General features: G+C 42.6%; 1 protein-coding gene across 1 annotated transcript in view; it reads left to right on the top strand.

Moving 5' to 3' along the window:
• Positions 1-16,088, top strand: part of ALK (ALK receptor tyrosine kinase) — a 679,865-nt gene that overhangs the window by 217,595 nt on the left and 446,182 nt on the right. The window contains exon 3 of the mRNA XM_058682930.1: positions 1,195-1,359. Coding sequence (XP_058538913.1) covers positions 1,195-1,359 — 165 coding nt within the window. The remainder of the gene's footprint in view (positions 1-1,194; positions 1,360-16,088) is intronic.

The following is a 16,088-nucleotide window of genomic DNA, read 5'->3' as shown; positions in this document are numbered from 1 at the left end:
AACCCATGTTTTTCAGATGAGGGCACCCAGTGCCACACATGAGAAGAGACTGTCCAAGCCTGGACACCAAGTCCAGTGTTCTGGATTTTTTATATCATATCCTCCCTTTCTTCACATCCCCATGGCTGAAGGGAGACAATGAAGTCAAAAGTGGATGAATAATTCACACTTTGGCACACATTCCATTTACCCATCATCAGTGAGCATTGAGAACCTACTGGGTACAAAGTACTTCAGCCACTTTGGGTAATGCATATGGAGTTAGGAAGGGGAAGGAGGTGAGTGTATCTTAGAAGCAGGGCAAACATGGAATGGTTTGGGCACAAGAATCCTTGTAAAAGGTCATAAAATGTCCCACCGTATGGTCTCTTCCTGCCTCCCTTCTCTCTCTCTCTCTCTCTCTCTCTCTCTCTCTCTCTCTCTCTCTCTCTCTCTCTCTCTCTCTCTCTCTCTCTCTCCTTACCAGTGACCTTCCCCACCCTCTCCCCAAGAGAGAATGAGCCCAGACTAGCTTTCATGGCCTTGGCCCTCTTGTCTGGAGGGAGCCGAAGAGTAGATCTAAGGCTGGAAGACAGGGCTGTGAGTAAAGGCCTGAGCTCCCTTTGGCCTTCTCTTCTCAAATAGAGCAGAACCTGGCGAAGATTTTTCTTGAGCATCTACTGTAGGCACGTTCACAAATACAGAAAGCACATGATCCTCCTGGCTCTTACAGCAAACTCTAGAGGTAGATTTATCATCACCAATGTACAGATGAGAAAATTTGAGGCCACAGAGGCTGATTTTCTTGCCTGGAGTCAACCCAGCTGCTAAGCAGCAGACTTAGATTCAGACCTATCTGGTTGCAAAGCCAGGCTCCAGCCACTTGGCCTCAGGCCCTTTCATGTCACCAGGTAACCTCACAGGATGCAGAGCTTCTTCCGGTCCCACCTGTTAGCTCTTTTTTCACCTGCCTTCTCTAAAGATGCCTCCTTTAATCTGAGTAACACAAGGAACACCTTTGTTTCTCTCTTAGTCCCCTTTACAGCAATGTGGAGCCAAGCCAGCTGTGAAACTGACAGCTCCCCACCCCGGAGAGATGAGGGTTGTGGGTGAGATGAAGGCCACCTTCCTGGAGCGGAGGGCGGAGCGGGGGCGGTGCTGGAATGTTTCTTTTGGGAGACAGTTTGCTCCACTGACCTTTGGCTGTCACTGCAGGTCTGGAGTGCAGCTTTGACTTCCCCTGTGAGCTGGAGTACTCCCCACCACTCCACGACCTCCGGAACCAGAGCTGGTCCTGGCGCCGAGTCCCCTCTGAGGAGGCCTCCCAGATGGACCTGTTGGACGGGCCTGAGACAGAGCACTCCAAGGAGATGCCCAGAGGTAAGGGTAGAGGCCACCACAAAGTGTCCCAGATGGGCTAGCACAGGGTTTGTATGTCTATTTCTGTTTGCAGTTTTAAGGCTTCCTGGCTCTGCTCTAACCTGTTTCCTGTGAAACCTGCTTTTAATGTGTGCGCCTTCCGTAGGATGCAAGTCCAATTTCAGGACCAAGCCGACCCTTCACTCTCTCACCAAGTAAAGGAAATAGGATTTTATAGCTCTCATACTGATGTAGGAGAAAGTGCTGATCTGTTTGTCCTTTGGGAATAGAGTTGCCAGGTAAAATACAGGACACCCACTTAAATTTGAGTTTTCTGATGAACAATGGTTTTTTTTTAGCATAAATACATCTCATGCAATAGTTGGGCCATACTTATACATTAAAATTATTCCAACTTCCAGTTATATTTAAAAATTTCAGGGGTACCTAGTGGTTCAGTCGGTTAAGCATCTGACTCTTGATTTTGGCTCAGGTCGTGATCTCACAGTTCATAAGTTCAAGCCCCACATCAGGCTCTGTATTGTCAGTGGGATTCTCTCTCCTCTTTCTGTCCCTCCTGTGCTCGCTCTCTCTCTCTCTCTCTCTCTCTCAAAATAATAAGTAAACTTACAAAAAAGAAAAATTCAAATGTAATTGGGTGTCCTGCATTTTTTTTGCTAAATCTGGCATTTTTAATTTGGAAGGTATTGTATAACTGGGTTAAATGTTAGTTTCAAAGCCATTAATGAATATTCAGGCTGTGTTGTAGCTTTGCAAGGTGTTTCCAGTAGTCCTGAGCGATTAATGAACATCCTCTTCTGAATTATCAGGGGCCAGAGAAGTTAGACTCTGAATAAGATGTGGGTGTTTGTTAAATATTTGCTGAGTGTTTAGAGATAGATGCGGAGACACTAAGCCCTAGTCCAGCTTTCAGGTCTCAAATCTTAGGTGGCAAATCTTAGAGCTCCACGTTCCTTGGACCCAGAAAACTCTGCTTATTCAGAATTGACAGCCTACGTTTCTGACTTGTAGGGAAAAGTAGCCACTGATGTGGTAATGGACTCACTGAACCATTCGGAGTAGTACTTTCATTTTCCAAAGCCCTTCCACGTACAGTCTCATGGGATTCCAATTTTGTGAGAGAGGCAGGGCAGATGAGAAAGCGAGGGCTCAGAGAGGGGAAGTGACTTGCTAAAGATCACATAGCTTGTATGTGTCGGTCCAGGTCTAGATGTCTCCTGTGATGAGTGCCAAACAAGGGCGATTTCTCCCACATCGTGTTTCTGTCTTTGCAGCAAAAGCCCTAGTGAAAGCCTGCCCTGGGCCCAGGTCTGGGAGGCAGTTATCTCAGGCTCATGCTTCTGTGAATCTAACGGGCTCAATTAAGTTTCTGGGGGAGGTTGGAGGTGGCACAGAAATAAGCCTGATGCCCTCAGGCTTCTATAGCAGCCTCAGACCCTGAACTGTGAGAGAACTTTCCTTTCTTCATACTCTCCCAGGCTGACCTTTTTTTCTGTTTTTATGACTCTTTTGAAATTGCTTGACCTTGATTTATATTTTAAGCTGCTTTCACCTGGATGCTGATGTGTATTGGCAGGGGGAGGGGGGAGTATTGTGTGTAGGTGAGTGGCTCTTAACCCTATAGTGCATCTACAGTGCATCTGACTCCTCTGGAGAACTTATACAAAGTACTGCCTGGTTTCCGCAGCCTGGGATACTGATTCAACAGATCTGAGATGGAACCTGGAAATCTGTATATTTTTAAATTTTAGCATAAAATCTAGCATGTGAAAGTGAAACATGTATGCATGGATTCACAATTACAATGAAATCAACATGTGTGTTCTCAACACCAAGCATAAGAATTTGAACGTTTGTCAGTCCATTTACAACCTCTTCTGTCACCCACCTAGATCCAAAATCTTTCCTTTCCCTCAGAGGGAACCACTATCCTATTTTGTGTCCATCGTTCATTTGCTTTTCCTTATGACCTTACCACTTATGTATATAGCCCCAAACAGCATGTCGATTAGGTTTGTAACCTGTTATACAAATGAAATAATATTGTTGTTTTGTGGCTTGTCAATGTAGATGCATGTAGCTGTGGTTCATTTGGTTTTAAATCCCTGCATGAAAATACCACAGTTGATTTCTTCCACCATCCTTAGACATTTGGGTCATTTCTGTGGTTTGGCTGTTACCAACAGCACTACTGTAAGCATTTTGTACATGCCTCTTGGTGCATATACGTGTCCAAGAATTTCGCTGGAGCAGAGAGTAGGAGTAGAATTGCTGGGTCATGGGTTGCAGCTTCCATTTCAATAGAGAGTGCCAAGCTATTTTCCAAAGTGCTCGTACCAAGTTATACCCCATTTTGAGGTGTTAGCATTCCTCCCCAGGACTTTACATCCTCACCAGTACCTGATATTGTCAGACTTTGTCATTTTCGTCCATCTGGTGGATGCAATACAGTATTTCAGTGGAGTCTCAGTTTTCACAGGACTCTCTCCCTCTTTTTTCCTTTGTGTTTTTTTAAAAAAATATTTTTAGACACTTCTCAAGTGATTCTGAGACATAACTAGGTTTGTTATACTCTTGACGTGGACCTGCTTTCATGCATCCATAGGGGTGGCTCCAGAGCCTAATTCCCAACAGTCCTGGTAGTACATGTACTTTTGGTCATTGTATGTTTTTTGTTTGATGGCTATTGAATTGTGAGTGCAGTTCAGTGAAATCAGGAGATAGGGACAAGTAGCAATTATACACAGACTTTGTGGAGTCAGACTTTATCAATTTGAAAGTTGGTGTTTTTTAAATTTTTAAATGAATTTTAGAAGAGTGCCAATAGATTACGCATTGCCACTCTGTGACCTGTTTCTCCTCCTTTATCTGCTTTCTTGTGATCTCTGGCATCTTCATGTTACCCTGAGTTATAGGAGAAAAACGAAAGGAAGAAGAGGAGAGAAGAAAGAAATAAGTGTTCCTGAGTGTGGAAATATATCCGTGCCTTTATGTTTTTATAAAGGACCAGTACATGCACTGACTACAAACTTTTTCCAATTAGTTAGAACAGTAAGGATTGGAATATTCATGTTTTAGTGAGTATTGCCAGCTTCCATTTGTCTGAAAAACATTCTTACTAACATGAAGGACAATGATGTGAATAGCCATGGCAAAAGCCATTGTAGATATATCAGTCCGCTTGATCAAGTTCCTTAGTGAACAAACACATCCAAGCATAACTTGAGGGAATCTCAGCACTGTCAGAAACTGGTATTTCTTTTTCCTGGGCTCTAATGGAAGGATCTGTATAGTCACACAGCCTTGATCAGTCTTAGAAACAAGGGACTAGCCTCTAGCCTTTGTAGGCACACATCTGGAATGTCACTGAGAGGTGTTCAGAACATCCAGTAACGGGCCACTCATTGCTTTTTGATTCAACTAATTATATCACTCCCTGGTCACTGAAGTAAGGTTGCTACTCATGAAGCAAGCTGACGTGTCTTAATGTCTCTTGACTGTCATGGAAAGAGGTGAAGGAGAGAAAATGGCGTGCCCAATTTGCACAGCACCAAAGCAAGGACCTATATCCCAATCCTAAATGCCATCTCTTTAGAATCTCCCTTTCTCTGATGATCCCCTCTTGGCAGAAGGGATTCTGGTTGTGGAGATAAGAAGGAGGAATGGGGTGCACTTTAGGGTAGTACAGTCAATAGAGATTTTTAAAAACTCAACATTTATTGGTTGGATGGTATTTAGACTCTATTGCAATATTTCTTGTCAGAGGATATAGAAAGACCAGAAAAAGGCAGTGAGATAATACCAATCATAGATAATGAACTGTAAGAGTATAAATTCTGAATGATTTTAATTTATAGCCACTGTAGCTGAGAATAATAAGGAAGATACAATTCAGAGCAGCAAGATAATAAAAAGTGATGGTCTTGATTGAACACAACATTATAAATTAATAAGATCTTGAGGAATCATCAGGTTGAGGCGTTCTATGACTTTTTAAGAGGTGCCAGGAGCATGTTTGACATCTACTACTTCTGGTGTTTTAGAATGTAGTCACATTTTTCTTCTCCAGCAAGACAAGATCTTAGTCTCCAGCATGGGCCCTAGCTTTAAAGTAGAAAACAGGTTAGCAGCTTCTCCCCAGAACCCCTCCATAACCCCTCAGTCATGTGTATACCCAAGAAGAATGGGACTAGACTCAGCTGAGAGGAGCGGACATCCTTCCTGTATCAACTCAACTCTCTTCCACAAAACTGATTCTCAAGTCTCTGTTTGGGTTTGGCTTTTGTCTTTCTCTGACTTACTTTGCTTAGCATACTCTCTAGCCATATGATTTCACCCATATATGTGGAATTTAAGAAAAAACACAAACATGCAAAGGAAAATAAGAGAGAGAGAGAGAGAGAGAGAGACACTAAGAAACAGACTTTTAACTATAGAGAATAAACTGGTGGTTACCAGAGGGGAGGTAGGCAGAGGGATGGGCGAAATAGGTGATGGGGATTAAGGAGGGCACTTGTCTGAAGGAGTATCCAGTGATATATGGAATTGTTGAATCACTGTACCATACACCTGAAACTAATGTAACACTGTATGTTAACTACATTGGAATTAAAAAAAAAAAACATGCCTTGAGTTCAGAAGGCTAATAAGTATTGTCATTGTCCTAGAATTCTGGAATGGCTAATACTGCTGCCACAGATGACAAGGGGACTGCGATGCCAGAGTGGGGTCGTTCTGCTCCAGTTATACCCTTGTGCATTAGTTTCTTATAGCTGCTGTAACAAATAAACACAAACTAGGTAGCTTAAAACAACATAAATTTATTTTATCCCAGTTCCAGAAGCCAATAGTCCAAAATCAAGACGTTATCAGAGTTGGTACCTTCTTTTAATTTTTTTTTTTTTCCAACGTTTTTAATTTATTTTTGGGACAGAGAGAGACAGAGCATGAACGGGGGAGGGGCAGAGACAGAGGGAGACACAGAATCGGAAACAGGCTCCAGGCTCCGAGCCATCAGCCCAGAGCCTGACGCGGGGCTCGAACTCACAGACCGCGAGATCGTGACCTGGCTGAAGTCGGACGCTTAACCGACTGCGCCACCCAGGCGCCCCAGAGTTGGTACCTTCTGAAGGCTCTGCAGGAGAATGTATTCCATGCCTGTTGCGTACCCTCTGGTGGCTGCTGGTAATCTCTGTGCTCCTTTGCTTGTAGATGCATCAGTCCAGTCTTTGTCTCCGTGTTCACATGGCATTCCTCTCATGTCTCAGATATGCCTCTTATAGGCACATATATCACTGGATTTGGGGCCCATCTTAAATGCAGCATGATCTCATCTCCAGATGCTTAATTTCATTTTCAAAGACCTTGTTTCTGAATAAGATCACTTTCCCAAGTACCAGGGATTAGGACTTGGACATATCTTTTGGGGACCATGGTTCAACTTACTACACATTGATTTTTCTCCCCTTGTGTGTGTACTGGCATGTGGATCATGTGTGCCTCTCCCTGCACTTGGGGGCTCTTAGACCCTTTAGGAAGTTAGGTGATTTCAGAGGAGCTCAGATTAATACCAGCATTTTTTCTCCTTCCTTTAATTCCTTCCCCCCAAGGTTTGCAGAGTTCTTAAAAGAGTGTCTGAACACTTTTCAGATTGAACCCATCCCGGGAGTAGCTGGAACCTGAAAACTGGGCCACATTTTGAGCTGCAGGTACAACCTTGATGGGCAGTTTCTCTCAGTTTCTCTCTGCACCCACTGTCCCTGGGGGCTGCAGCTAGTGGACTGAGCTGGCTCTAAGTCTCATGCTCTGACCTTAACCCTTTTGCAGTGTTGACAGGAAAATGGAGGGATGAAAGTCTGCCTAGCATTTCCTCCTTCATCCAGTAAAACTTGTCATTAGCCACCCATTTCTGCTCTTGGGCTTTACTGGCTGACTAAGTGGGACCTCATAAATTAGCCTCTTCCATCATCGATACGTGCATGTGAGTGGGTTTACAGCTCTTTCTGGAGAGCCAGTTCCATGGGTGAGAACAGGATGGAGATGGCAAGACAGGCTGTCAGTGAGGCAGAATTGAGAGGAGCTCTAGGGCTGGAGTGTCATTGAGAGCACACCCTGGCGGCACCCCTCTTGCCCCACCCCTCACTGTCACAGAGGTGAAATGTGCTAGTGCCTGCTTAAAGTCAGGTGCTTCCTGCCCACAGGGTTTAGTGATCACCTTTCAGGTAACCTGGCTCATGGGAGAGTCAATAATTGCTCACCTTACTTTGTGTAAGCAGCCTTTAGCAAAGACCTCTGGTTTTAGGGTGTAGAAGCTGGGAGAGTGGTCAGTAGAGATAGGCAAACTGGAATAGAAGAAAAATACAATTACAATGACAGATACCACACACACACACACACACACACACACACATTCCAGGACAGAACAATGTTTTTGTGTGTGTGTTTTTGTTTTTCTTTTCACTTGTTTCAAACGGGATGATCCCAACTGGGACTGTCTATGCAAAGTGTTCCTGGGCTCCTGCCCCCAGGAGCTCTCTTCCTATGCTTCTTACTCTGTCTACTATGAAGTTTCTGTTTTAAGGCAACAGTCTCTGAACTTTATTTATTATATGCCTCATCAGTAAAATATTTCTGAGCATGTACCCATTCCATGTAAATACTTATCAATTATATGTTATCAAATATATTATACAATTATATGTATATGTGTAATACTATTGGTAAAGCTTATTTTCTGTCTTCTTTAGATAAAAATAAACATAATCATGGGTATACTTCGGAGACACTTTGGAGATAGGACATCTGCTGTCCCATCCTATAAATGGGATCAGACTTCTGGGTTCGTTAAAGCATGTCACCTAGCCCCAGGGTCACTTATGTCTCTGACAGATTCTTTAAGAAGCTGCCTCAGCAGGTTTCTCCCTGAGCACTCACCTCCCAGCTTCTAGGCTACACTGGCCAGACACTCCTCCACCAAGAAGGCCTCTTAGACAGGTCTAGCTCTTGTGGTCTCTCCAACTCATAAATTTCAAAAACCATTTAATCTCTTTTCTCAGACTCTACCTGGTTTAGAGAGGAAAGAAATCGCTTCTGGGCAGAGTGCCACTAATAATACAAACTTAACCCTTAAGAATCAAAAGATGCCTTTCTCTATAGACTACCTGACAGACCTAAGGAACAGGGTCGCAACCAAGTATTTCCTACTGGCTTATCTAAAAAACTATCTTGGTGGTATTGTTTATGATGGTGAGAGAAATCATTTAAATGCTCAAACAATAGGGAATTTGTTACATAAAACATAGTATACCTAAATATTCTGCTGCCAAAACAGATCAAACAATATGTGTGGTATAAGTTGTTTTATAAAAGTGAAAACGAGGTATATACATAAGGAAAAAGTCTTTATCTGCCAACTTGGTGGTAGAAGTTATTTCTAGATGACTGAATTATCAGTGATTTATATTTTCTTCTGTGTGCTTTGGTAGTTTTCAAACTTGAGTCAGTGAACATGCATTGCTTTTATAATAAAATAAAATATGTTATATATATTTTTTAATACAAGGGATCAAAAATTCTCATTTGAGGCTATTATTTTAGATTTTTGTTGGTGGGGGCGAGAAGCATGTTAACTGTTTTCTGCCACAACAACAACCAAAAAAAAGCCGGCGCTATTGGCAATGGTGGGACGCACAGGTGGGTGGACAAGCAAGTTGCTTTTCTGCCTGCCAGGGTAGGGTACATTAACATTGGCCCACAAATCAAGAGCATTCCCACCCCACCCTCATTCTGCTTGACTTGTCCTTGAAGGGTGGGAAAGGGTAACTGTGGGAACCAAATGTGCATCAGGTTCAAGAATGTACCCAGGTACCATTTACAGCATGTAAGCACCGGGGGCATGCTCTATTTCAATTGAATTTTTTCCTCTTCAGACATTTCAGAAGGGTTCTTAGTGGCCATGCCTTTCATTTGAGCCAACTTCTCATCAGAGTAAGGTCGCTGGAGGGATTTGTAGCCTCTTATCCCTGCCCCTCCTCTGGAACTCACCATGAGAGGCCATGTTAGTTCTCTGGTGCTGCTTGCAGAAATGTGTCCCTCATCTCCTGAGCAATGAGGTCACTGGGCTTTAAGTCCTGACCCTTGAGCAAATCCTTCAACAAGCTGTGACTTGTGATTCTTTCATTTTAATGAGATTTTGGTGCCAACCTGGCAGCAGTTGAGCTCCAGTGAGGGACTTGCCTTAATGAGCCAGAATACTTGCAGAGTGTCTGTGAAGTATTTCCTGCCTCTCCATGAGGACGAGCCTTTCCCAGGGTATTGCCTCTGCCTCTAAAGGAAGCCTTCACTGGGAGGGGATGGATCATGGTTGTCTGGTGATGATTATGCCCTTCTTTACCTGAGCTTAACAACCTTGCCCACAGGGCATGTGACATAAGGAAAGAAGGACTGGCATTGGAGGGAGAAGGGGTCTGGGCTCTCATCCCAACTCTGCCATAATGGACGTCACTTTATCTGTAATGGCCCTTGGGTTCCTAATCTGTAAGGTAAAGGTCTTGGACTAGATTGTCACTAAGGCTATTTCTTGTTCTGATAAGGGAGCATTCCTCTAGACACTTGTGTGACACCATGAAAGGAAGAAAGAGGAGCTCCTATGCCCATTAGCATAGACGAATTTGTCAGGTTAGCCCCTGAGGCTGGTGATCCTGAGAGTGTCCACAGCATGGGACTGTGGGCTGGTATGACAGATACAATTATGACCACCCAAAGAAGCCCTAATTCCCAGAACCTGGGAATATGTTAGCTTACAGGGCAAAAGTGACTTCGCAGATGAGATTGTTCTCGATTATACGCATGGGCCCAATGGAATCGCTGGGGTCGTAATATACAGAAAAGGGAAGCAGGAGAGCTAGAGTCAGAGCAGGTGTGATGATGGAAGCAAAGGTCAGAGAGAGACAGAGATGTGAAGATCATCATGTGCTAATAGGCATCAATTTTTCAATTTTGTTTATTTTTTGAATCATGTATTTCTTCATTTCTTAAACCAACAATTGGTAAGCCCCTACTGAAGGCAGAGCACTGCAGGTTAATGTCTAAGTCAAGGGGATGTCTAACATCAAGGAGGGCACAATTCCATGTAAAGTGGTAGCACAGCAGCTTCTGGCATTGAAGATGGAGGAAGAGGCCAGGAGAGAAGGAAGCCAAGCGGCTTCTAGAAGCTGGAGAAGGCAAGACAGTGCCTCCTCCCTTGAATCTCATCTGAAAGGAATTAGATCACCAACCCATGTTAGACTTATGACCTCCAGAACTGTAGGGTAATATATTTGTATTATTTTAAGGTGCTAAGTTTCTGGTAATTTGTTATAGCAGCGGGAACTGAAGCGAGAAGTAGCAGAAGTTCTAGGGCTATGACTCCTGTGGGTAAGAAGGACGGAAGGCACCCTGGGCAGGAGCTGGAGGGACTGTGTTCCAAAATGGAGAACCTGGGGTGAGGCTACCTACCTCACCCATGGAAGGAAGCTGAGATGCTTCCCAGGGCAGTTTCTGTGAAGCTCCTGTGTGAGGTGGCTGGAGGAGACAGTGAAACCACACATGCAAGGCCTGTGGTGAGTTGCTGACAGCTCAGGGACTGGCCCTTGGCTCTGTCCTAAATGAAAATGGCAAGAGCTACAGTCTGCAAAGTGCTTTTTTGTCCACGATCCCATTTGATTCTCATAACATGGTGAGACGGGTATTATTAGTGTGACTAAATGAATAGATTGGTAAACTGAGGCTAAGTGGTAAGCATCAAAGAAAGAAAACTAGGACTTTCCCATTCATTGTGATGTCCCAAGAGCCTGGCCCAAGGTCCAGTATAAAATAGACATTCATTAAGTATTCCTTGACCCACAGACAGAAGCTTAGAGAAATGAAGTAAATTGCCCAAGTCTACAACACTGGTATGTAGCAGAGCCAGATCTTGGATTCCAGCTTTTGAACACTGAATCTCATGTCCTTTCCATTATACTAAACTCTTCCTAAAACACAATGTTTCCCAGGGCCTATTCCTATGTGGGACTCACCCTCATTAAATGTCTGGAGGTACGTTCAGCTCATGGCATTGACCACCTGCTAGTGATGCTGGGGAGACTTGCTCAGTTCTCTGACACAACCAGGTTATAGCCACTGTGGTGTCTGTAAAGGCAGTGTCTTCATAAGGGTCCAGGGAAGCCCACTGTCTCCTTTATCTTCTTTGCAGATGGCCAGAGCAAGGAGTACTGCCTGAGGCAGGCACAGCAGGAAGCTTGCTGTCCAGGCTACATGGTGAGGCAATTAGTGTGAGAAAGTAAAATTGGGTTATTGCAACAAGCACTGCCCTGTAGAAACAGAAGGAACACTGTGCTGGGACTCAGGAGTGGTGGGTCTGCCCTTCACTAACATGTGACCTCAGGCCTCAGTTTTTCAACTGGTAAATTGAGTGGGTAGGACTAGATAATCTCTAAGAGAAGCTGTCTTTCTGACTTCCTTATTTCCTCTTATTAAGAACCTTTTATTAGTGGAGTTTTTAGCCTCACTTGTTTCTATATATCAAATGGTTCAGATAAGACACATCTTAAAGAAATATGGGCTCTGCTTAAGAAGTCATGAGCCCAGTGAGAAAGAATGAAATGTGGCCTTTTGTAGCAATGTGGATGGAACTGGAGAGTGTTATGCTAAGTGAAATAAGTCATACAGAGAAAGACAGATACCATATGTTTTCACTCCTATGTGAATCCTGAGAAACTTAACAGAAGACCATGGGGGAGGGGAAGGAAAAAAAAAGAAGTTAGGGAGAGAGCCAAAACATAAGAGACTCTTAAAAACTGAGAACAAACTGAGGGTTGATAGGGGGTGGGAGGGAGGGGAGGGTGGGTGATGGGTATTGAGGAGGGCACCTGTTGAAATGAGCACTGGGTGTTGTATGGAAATCAATTTGACAATAAATTTCATATTAAAAAAAAAAAAGTCATGAGTGCCTTTGAATTTATACTTGAGGAGTATTGAAGGAAAGCCAGAACCTTGCAAAGAGGAATAAAATAAAATTCTCTTGAATGGGTATAACTACAGTGTAATTCTACTTAGACTGGAAAGGTAATCTTTACTCATTCAAGATGGAGAAAGACTGGTTCAGTGTGAGATGAAGAGAGATCTGGGGGTAATTTTACCTCTGTGGCTGTCTTTCCTGACTTGTGATAAAAATCGGTGGAAATAATGCATGAGAGACCACTCTGTAAACAGCAAAATGGCATATAAAGTGACATATAGCCTAGTCTGACCATGGTTATCTCAGCCACGCAGCTTAAAACAATGAGTTCTACTCACTCTTGATTTAGGAATCTTGATCCTGAAACATAAGAAGCTCATTCATACCAGGTATCCAAGTATAACGTCTCTAGTGGTGTTTCTAAACTTAGGACTTTGGGGACATGACAAAAGAATTTGCTGAGAATGACTGAACCCTCACCAGCAATGGTAATCATGCACATTTGCAAATGGAATTGTAGTAGATTCTATAGAATACATGGGGGTTCAGATTTTAGTGTCCAATTCTCCCCCACTAAAAGATAATTAAGAGCCTTTAATGTGAGTGGCTACAACAATAGTTCAAATTATTCTCCTCTAAAGCATTATGATCTATTTTGATTCATTCCACTTCTTGCTTTAGGATTCTTAGTACTGATTGCTAGTCAATGCTTGATCAAAACACACTTGGGTATTACATCTTTCTTAATTGATTTTCATGGAAGCTGTTATTATTTGGAAATATGCTTGATGCATTTATTTGTTAATGAGACTGGTTGCATGCATAGTGTGGCATCTCCCAGTGCCTTTGTTATGGAGCACCCTGACCTGCATTTGTGTTCTCTTTTGGCAAATGTCATCTCTCTGATGTGATCAGCATCTATATACTGGAAGCGATGGAAGGGGCATTTGAAGTACTATGCTGGCAATAAGTAATGATTTATTCCTTATAAATAAAATGAGAATGTTCAAAAAGGAGAGTGCCTAAAATGAGAATGGTCTTCTCATAAAGTAGATAGACGTTAAATTCACTTCTGCAACAATGACATGAGAGGCTCCTTTTTAATACTCTAATCTGCAATATTGCTTGGGCTAGACAATTATATTAAGATATAATTCATTGGATTATATATACCCCCTCTCCTAAGAATTCTTATTTCTTCATTTTTAACAAGATGTGTTTATGCCCAAAAGGCATCCATTCCACAGTGATGTGTACTCAGGGAGTTGAGTATCAGAAACCTCAATGCAGTCGCTGCTATCCTTCCAATGTTCAAGCTCTTAACACAGATTATACCCTATTTAGAGACTAACTATAAGTTAGATCACGAACACTGAGAATATTTTGGGGCACCTGGGTGGCTCAGTTGGCTTAGTGTCCAACTCTTGATTTCAGCTCAGGTCATGATTCCAGGGTCATGGGATCAAGCTCTGTGTTAGGCTTTGCGCTGAGCATGGAGCCTGCTTTAGATTCTCTCTCTCTCTCTCTCTCTCTCTCTCTCTCTCTCTCTCTCTCTCTCTCTCCCCCCCCCTTTCCCTTTTTCCTTCTCTCTCCCCCCCAGCCCCTCTCTCCACACACACACACACACATACACTTTCTTTCTCTCTCTCTCTCTCTCTCTCTCAAATAAAAAAAGAACATTGAAAATATTTTTTAAAAGATAGAGCACTCAAAATAATTAATGCTTTCAAAATGAGGATTTTGGAGAAGGTAAGAGTCTCAATTCTTTTGACTTCTCAACCCTCCAGAGATCACTCACATTTGTCCAGCCCTCACAGAAATGCTTCATTCCTTTCCCTTATTTTTTGTTTCTTGCTTTCCTTCTCTCTTCTATTCCTATGTCTTCTGATCCTCTTCTGTTTTCAACCTGTATTTTTCCTTAAAAGATGAATGTATCTTTCCCCTTGTCCACAACTCTGGAAGCAAAATAGGCAGGATCAGTAGGAATGGCTGGCACATGGACAGGAAGCAGGCTTTGCCTACCAATAAAGACATATTCAGACATGTTGGCCTTTTGTGTGACACACATATAAGGACAAGTTTGAGAAACATTGCTAGAGAAACAAGAAAGTTAGACAAATTCTTGAACCCCTCTGCTCCATGAGGAAATAAATAAAACCCCACTTACTAGAAACATAAGCTGAATCAATTGGCTTCTTTATCTCTGGGTTCAAAGGCAAGACAGAAATTCAGTGTCCTGCAGAAGGGAGCTAGATGCTTAAATGGAGTGAAAGAAGGATCCTGAAGCTGTCCTGAGTCTTTCAGAGGGATTTAGAAATTGAGTTTCTGCAGGAAATCTAATTAGCAATACTCTTCCCAACATCCACACTAGCAGCAGGCAGCAGTCCACAACTTATTTTTAATTCATGTTTCCATAAATGCATGAGCAAAATAATTGAGCCCATTTACTCTGAAAAAGGGAAAGAAAAAAAGAACATGAAAACAGAGGAGAAACAACCAAAGGACATGAGAGTAATGAAGGGCTTTTGTGTAAGCATATTTACTGGGCCAGTTCAAGATAAAAGACTTGACATTCACTAAGAAGGTCTAGAAGTGAGGGGAGGAAGGTAACAGGAATCAATGTTCTGAGACCATCTAGACTGTATGACATTTCTGTGCGAATTAAAAAAATCTTGCCTTCTCTGGGTAAAGGAATTGGAAAAACATGCCTCCTCTGGATAGATGCAGTCCAGTGCTGGAACTCATAGCTGGACAAGCAGAGCATGAGCTGAATTTCAACCCCATTCATCCCCTCACTCAACACATTTGTGCAGGGCACAAATCACTCAACTGTATATAGTGACCCTGTTAATGTTTATCAAGGGCTTACTTTATGTCAAGCACGTATCATGCACTGCTTTATATGATTCTCATAATAACCCTATAAAATAGTTTCAGAAACATGGATATCTATGTTTCAGGTGAATAAAATTAGATTCAAAGAAGTAAGGTAAGGCAGGATTTTCAGCCATGGTGAAGTGAAGAGACTGGCAAATTCTTTCCCCCCAAAGCAACTATAAAGCTGGACAGAATTAACAAAAACAACCATTTGGATTCTCTGAAAAATTGACCAAATGAATGTAATGATCTGAGAAGTATTTGTGCTTAAGAAACTGATGAACTTCTGTCTTCCTTTCAGAGTGTGGTTACAGATAAGACCCAGGTAAGAACTGTGGGAATCTGTGGCATTCTGACCTGGTGCTTCTCCTATCTACCCAACTCTCTACACAGAGGTCCTTACAAAGTAGGGTACACCATGGAGACAAACAACTTCTGCAGTTGAAGGTGGCTCACTAGATTTGGAGGAGGGGGCAAAATACATGCCTAGTAATATTGTTGGTGAAAATGATCATCTGTGGTGCAGCTAACCTGAGGCCAGGGAAGGTATATTCATGGTTGAGATTATGTATATTCCCAATGAGGATGGGAAAAGGTCCAAGCTGGCCATAACCTTCTATTTAACCCTAAGACTGTACATACATGCATAAGAGACATCAGTATCCTGAGCATTGAATATACTACCTTACCCACATACAGATCTATTGACAAAGGACAGAATTTTTAGTGGTTCAAAGTGTTTAAGCATGTCCTCTGTCCAAATATTTGCAGACCACTAAGATATACATGGATGAAGCATAGGAAGCCAGGGCTTAAAATTAAAAGCAAGAACACTAAAACAACAGCAACAACAACA

The sequence above is a fragment of the Neofelis nebulosa genome, chromosome 9 (assembly GCF_028018385.1).
Source record: "Neofelis nebulosa isolate mNeoNeb1 chromosome 9, mNeoNeb1.pri, whole genome shotgun sequence".
Classification (NCBI taxonomy): Eukaryota; Metazoa; Chordata; class Mammalia; order Carnivora; family Felidae; genus Neofelis; species Neofelis nebulosa.
This window is presented reverse-complemented; position numbering and strand designations above follow the sequence as displayed.